We start from the raw sequence: 5,666 nt of genomic DNA, 5'->3' as shown, positions 1-5,666 counted from the left end.
GACCTTGAAAAACTGATCCTTTTGTCTCCATCTTTGATATATTCTCAAAGCTGGCTAAGGAAACAACAGGACTTTCCCAATTACTCGGGCCTTATTTCGTCTTTCAGCCAAAGTTCATCATAAATATCTTCTAACTCTTAAGGTTTTTGTGGGTCTCGTTGAGGTAGTAGTGAAAGACCTGAAGGCAGGACAGGACTCTTGGTTTTACTTTCCAAGAAGTGGCGGAAAGAGCCGAGCGCGCTCGGCCGCATTCGCCGGCCCGCCTAGGCGACGTCGCCAGGGGGCGGGGCTCGTGCCGGCACGCTCGGCGCGGGGCATTGTGGGAAGGGCGGCCGGTGCTGCCACAGCTGCCATCTTAGGGACTCCGGGTCAGGCCTGCTAGGCCTTCGCGGCGGAGGCGGCCGTGTGCGTGGCGGGTGCGCTTGGGGCGAGGCGGAGGGTCCGCGGGCGGGGGGCCGTGCTTCCCAGCGGCGAGGGGCGGCCTGCGGCGGGCAGCGGGCGACAGGCGGCGGGCGCCGCGCGGCGCGAGGATGGGCCGGTCGCGGAGCCGGAGCTCGTCCCGCTCTAAGCACACCAAGAGCTCCAAGCACAACAAGAAGCGCAGCCGCTCGCGCTCGCGCTCGCGGGACAAGGAGCGGGTGCGGAAGCGCTCCAAGTCCCGGGAGAGCAAACGGAACCGGCGGCGGGAGTCGCGCTCCCGCTCGCGCTCCACCAACGCGGCGGCATCCCGGCGCGAGCGGGAGCGCGCCTCGTCCCCGCCCGACCGCATCGACATCTTCGGGCGCACGGTGAGCAAGCGCAGCAGCCTGGACGAGAAGCAGAAACGGGAGGAGGAGGAGAAGAAGGCGGAGTTCGAGAGGCAGCGAAAAATGTGAGGGGCGCGCGACTGGAGGCGCGGGGGCGCGCTTGGGACCAGTGGGGTGGGAGCACCGGCCCGGAAGTCGGAGTTGAGGGCGCGAGGCGGGAGGTTGGTGGGGCCGCGCATCTCTGGGCCTGGGGCGTTGGAGCGGAGGGCACCTGTGAAGGGGTCCAACCCCGGTGCGCGCCTAGCTTCATAGTGTGGGCCCTTTCTGAACCTCCTTTTATGCGGTCGTACAAAGACAGATGCACAAACTTGCAGCGGACACCTGGGGTGCCTCCGTCCCCTCTCCTTTTTGTCTTGGCCTCAGCCCCTCTAGTGAGCATGCTTGATCCTGCTGTTGATCGCCTACATGCTTCTAGTTTCAGAGTACTCTTAACCTGATTTTCACTTTGGGCAAAACCGGTTACCGTCAGGGAACTTAACTTGAAATTTGGGTGAAGATCACGTGGTTTTGAGTGAGGTGTCTTTTCGATGTAAAAGTAGGTGTTGATGACCCAACCAAAGCGAACTTGTACGTTGTGAAGTACCTTTTTCTTTTAGATGGTGCTCATTCCCCCCAGCCACGTGGAGCAATAATACTAAGCATATGTGTTCCCAGTTAAGCCAGCCATCGTTTCCGGAGTTCTTAACTGAAGACTTGAATAAGTGGTTATGAAGCAGGAACTTGGTAGTTTGTGTATATGACTTGTGTAGGGGTTCCTATTTTCTCCAAAACAACAACAAAAATAGAAGACAGATTTTGTGGTAGGCAGGTTTTCAGAAGTTTTTAGGAGGGAGGTAAGGGATTGAACACAGCTAATACTGTAGGTAGAACTGGAGTCTTGGCTTGTATGTACTGTCACCAGATTGTTTCTCAGTACACCTTAGCCACATAGAATCCTGTCAGGGTCTGGAACCTAAAGCCTAGTAGAACGTAGAAATAATTTTGTGTGACAGTTGAGAAAATTCTCCATGTGAAAACAAAGGAAACTAATTAGATGTGCTAATTGGAGTTATCACGCTGCACATGGGCAGCATAGGATGAAATGATGGGACATAGAGCTGTGTTCAGCCATGCCATTAGCATTGAGAAGGGACAGGGCTGGCAGCCAGTGTCAATACTAAATTCTGCATGTACATGAGACACTACTCGCTTAAAATACACTGAAAAGACAATGGAGATGGTGCCTTGGGAGTGAGGGAAAGTATGTCTGCTTACAGGTGCTTATTGGCTTGTTCATTCAGCTAGTTGTTAGTGTTTACTGAGCCTTTAATTGCCAGGAGCAGTGGCAGGTGCAGTTTATAGAAAGATGATCGAGTTGCTCCTTCTGACATTATGATCTAGCTCAGACAGGTGATAGGTAATAATACAGTAGTAAATGAGTTGGGAGTATCTCACCAGTAGTGGAGGGTAGGAGATGGTCAGGCTCAGGCCTGTAGGGTGTATGTGGACCAAAGGAGTAAGCTGTCTTCCTGAATCCCTGAGAGAACAGAAGAAGGAAGGTAAGTAGAGGAAGCGGTCAAGGGCAGTTGTTAGAATGGGAAAAGAACACACTGAAAAAGTATTTAGAGTCCATACAGTTGATTGTGGTTTACAGGCAAACCATCAGAGTTAGCTGTCATGTTTATAGTGTTATTACTGCAACTTACTATTCTTCGCTTTCTGTTGCCTAAAATGAGACCAGACTGCCAAGCAGTAGTTGAGAGGGAAAAGCAGAAGTCTGCCCTTGACACACCTAGGTTCTGGTTCTGTATATATATAAAAAAGCTGAGCTAACTAACAGAGTGACAGGGCTTTGTGTTTATAAAACCTGGGGAATAGATAGAATGCCGTGGGGACTATATAAAGAGAGAAGAGCAGTTGGTTCCAAGGATTGAAGAAAACCTCAGGGAATGTATATTTGCAGCATAAAGCCCAGGATGGAACAAGGTGACACTAAAAGTCACTGAGTGCCTGGGATGTTTTCATGGAGTCTGGGGTTAGAAGAAGACAAAGTTAAATGTCTTGATAATTGGAGACCAGTATAATTCCAAGACCTTAAATAAATCATCTGAGTTTATTTGTGAAATGGAGTCCCATTTTCTTGTGAAGACTGGAGATGCTATCAAGTACTTAGTACTTAGCATGCGAGTGAGTCAGCCAGTGTTACTTGAGTATAACTGACCATGCTTCCATGCACAGCCTGCTGAATGATTCAAGAGGAAATTATAATCTTAGTTCATTAAAATAATTGAATAACATAATTATAAGGTGGGCCTTTACATTTTTTCACATTTTTGAGAATTTAATTCACATGGCTCAAAATTGAATCAGATCTTCCTCTTGCCCTTGAGTCTCAGCCAAGTAGCATGCCATGTTCTATACCAATATTAACATTTCTCATGTATTCTTTTAAGTTGTACTAACTGCTGAAAAAAATTGACAGTGAACAACCTCTAGCAAATCATATCATTGGCCTAGTAACTTCCTCCAGCCAGTGACGTCTCAGTTTTCAGTTCTTAGCGTATCTGAATTACGAATCAGGAGCCTAAGTGTATCCCAGATGAACTGGAATTCATGATTCTTAGAAAAATAGGCAGAGCTCATTTTTTGAGGGTAAAGAACTTTGAGTGAATTTACTCTGGGAATCTATGTATTTTTGGAGTTTAGAGCTTTTAAAGACAATGGTGGAGCAAGGACAAAGACCTGTTTCAGTCACTTTGGTACTGGTTCTCTTCCCGTCCTTGCCTCACTTTTGTCTTGGAGAAACTGCTGAGTAGCAAAAGATTGAAGCCCATTAGCTTTGGGGTCTGTTAAGGTTCTTTATGTCACTGCAACAGTCATCTTGTTCATTAAAGTCACTATAACTTACCTCAGAAACAGGAGTTTAAAATAATGGGGTGCTACATAAATACTAAATGGCCCAGTGTTTAGTACCCTGTTAGGTATGAAGTAATTAGTGTTAACTAGTAATTACTGAGCAATTCCTAGAGGTTCCAAGAACTGCGTTTCCTTGTTTTTCCTAGTCATTCCTAGGTGTCTAAAAATACAGCATCAGTTCTGTATAGCAAGCAGTGTCCTCACTTAACATTACCAAGGAACTGTGCCACCCCTGGTTTGGTTTAATCTTTAAACTACATGAGAAAAATGAGGACCTGGTGCCACTTGATAAAACCTTGATCTTGATTCAGTAACTTGTCCTAGGAGATTCTTAGCAAAGCATTGGGCTCTGCAGATGAGTTGAGACAAAGATTAGAGAAAGAAAAGATTGAGCAACTTCCCCTCCCCCTTCCAAGGAACAGGTGAGCAGGGCATTCTGGCACTGAGAGGAGCAGCTCTTGAGGAAAGGCTTCGGAGAATCTGTGAATCTTTGTAAGTCTTTGTAAGATCACGACCAGAATTGCTTTAGCTCTCTTTTGAAGAAAGTTTGTTAAGTTAATGGAAGGGTTGGCCTAAATGGTGTTATTGTTGGTTTCCTGTTAACTTTGGACATCAGTGAAAATTCACTAGTGCTTAAATTGGTTGTCTATGTGCCTTTTGGTTTTCTGAATTTTATGTAGAAAGGTAATAAGATAATATGGACTTTAACTTTTTTTTGCAGACTCTAGAATCAGATTCAATATTTATCTCTGGATTCTGAAAATGCCTTTTTAATCTTATTGAAAATAACAACCAAAATTATGTTTTGTGAGGCTTGTAGCAGTGCTGAGAAGCCCTGACCTTGCCCACTCCTCATTTAGGGAGCATAAATAAGGCTATTGGAGGCATGCTGGGGTGCCTTACAGTTCCCCTAGAAACAGAGGGAGACCAGCAGCCCTGTTGGAAAAAGGAGGCAGCCAGTTCTCATCCTGCACTGGTTTAGACTATAAAACCTCTGGGCTACAGTTAAATTGACCTGACACCTCAGTTCAGCAGCTCATTACCTGTCACCTGCTCTCTGGTTGGTGCGATCAGTGGGAATGCCAGAGCTGACAGATAAAGCTGCTTTAGCTTATGCTGTAAGAAGTTGAATGGGTTTGGTTCATCATACCAGCCAAATCTGTGGGTGACACTGCTGTGTCTTGCTGTATTGCATAGGGGTGGCTTAACTGCCTGACCTAAAAAAGGATCTTTTGGACTTTTACCAAATTCCTGTTAAAGTGAGTGAGAGTTTTGTGTCCTGGTGATGAGCTCTCCTAGGGCCTTCCTCCTTCCTCTAGCCTATCTCTATCACTCGAGTCTTGATGGGAGCTGCATTATTCCCTTTGTACTTGGCAGTCTGCTCCACCTCACCCTGATAACCAAGAGTTGAGTTATTGAAGACAGAAAGCTGAGTTCCTTAGGCTTTACTGCATTTAACTGATTTTATAGAAGTAACTGAAAAGTTACATGTACACAGTAGTTTATCTTTGTTACTATCCTTATGTAGCCCATATTACAGTCTAAAGTTGCTAGTTTATTCCATCTTTCTTTTTTCCTTTCAGTAGACAGGAAAACCATTCTATATATGATTGCCATTGAATTGAGATATCTATTCATTGTCTTTGTTTCTGATGGGTAGTTTATCATTTTAGAGAGTATCTGCTGTTTCTTACCAAATGGCTTGATAAAAGGCTTATTCCAATTATTTATTTGATAGGAAGTTAAAATCCTTAGGCTTTCATATACTGTTGGAAAATTGGAGTTGGGAAGGAAATATTAAAGATACAGATAAGTCCTCACAGTGTTGGAAATAACTAGGACTTTGAGGAAACCAGACTTACTGCCCTATCTTCTCTCTTCTCTCTTCTCTCTTCTCTCTTCTCTCTTCTCTCTTCTCTCTTCTCTCTTCTCTCTTCTCTCTTCTCTCTTCTCTCTTCTCTCTTC

General features: G+C 45.6%; 1 protein-coding gene across 1 annotated transcript in view; it reads left to right on the top strand.

Annotated features, from left to right (window-relative positions):
* The first annotated feature begins 530 nt into the window (after positions 1-530).
* Positions 531-5,666, top strand: part of Arglu1 (arginine and glutamate rich 1) — a 23,176-nt gene continuing 18,040 nt past the window's right edge. The window contains exon 1 of the mRNA XM_028766359.1: positions 531-871. Coding sequence (XP_028622192.1) covers positions 531-871 — 341 coding nt within the window. The remainder of the gene's footprint in view (positions 872-5,666) is intronic.

This window comes from Grammomys surdaster, unplaced genomic scaffold (assembly GCF_004785775.1).
Source record: "Grammomys surdaster isolate TR1022 unplaced genomic scaffold, NIH_TR_1.0 167, whole genome shotgun sequence".
Taxonomy (NCBI): domain Eukaryota; kingdom Metazoa; phylum Chordata; class Mammalia; order Rodentia; family Muridae; genus Grammomys; species Grammomys surdaster.
This window is presented reverse-complemented; position numbering and strand designations above follow the sequence as displayed.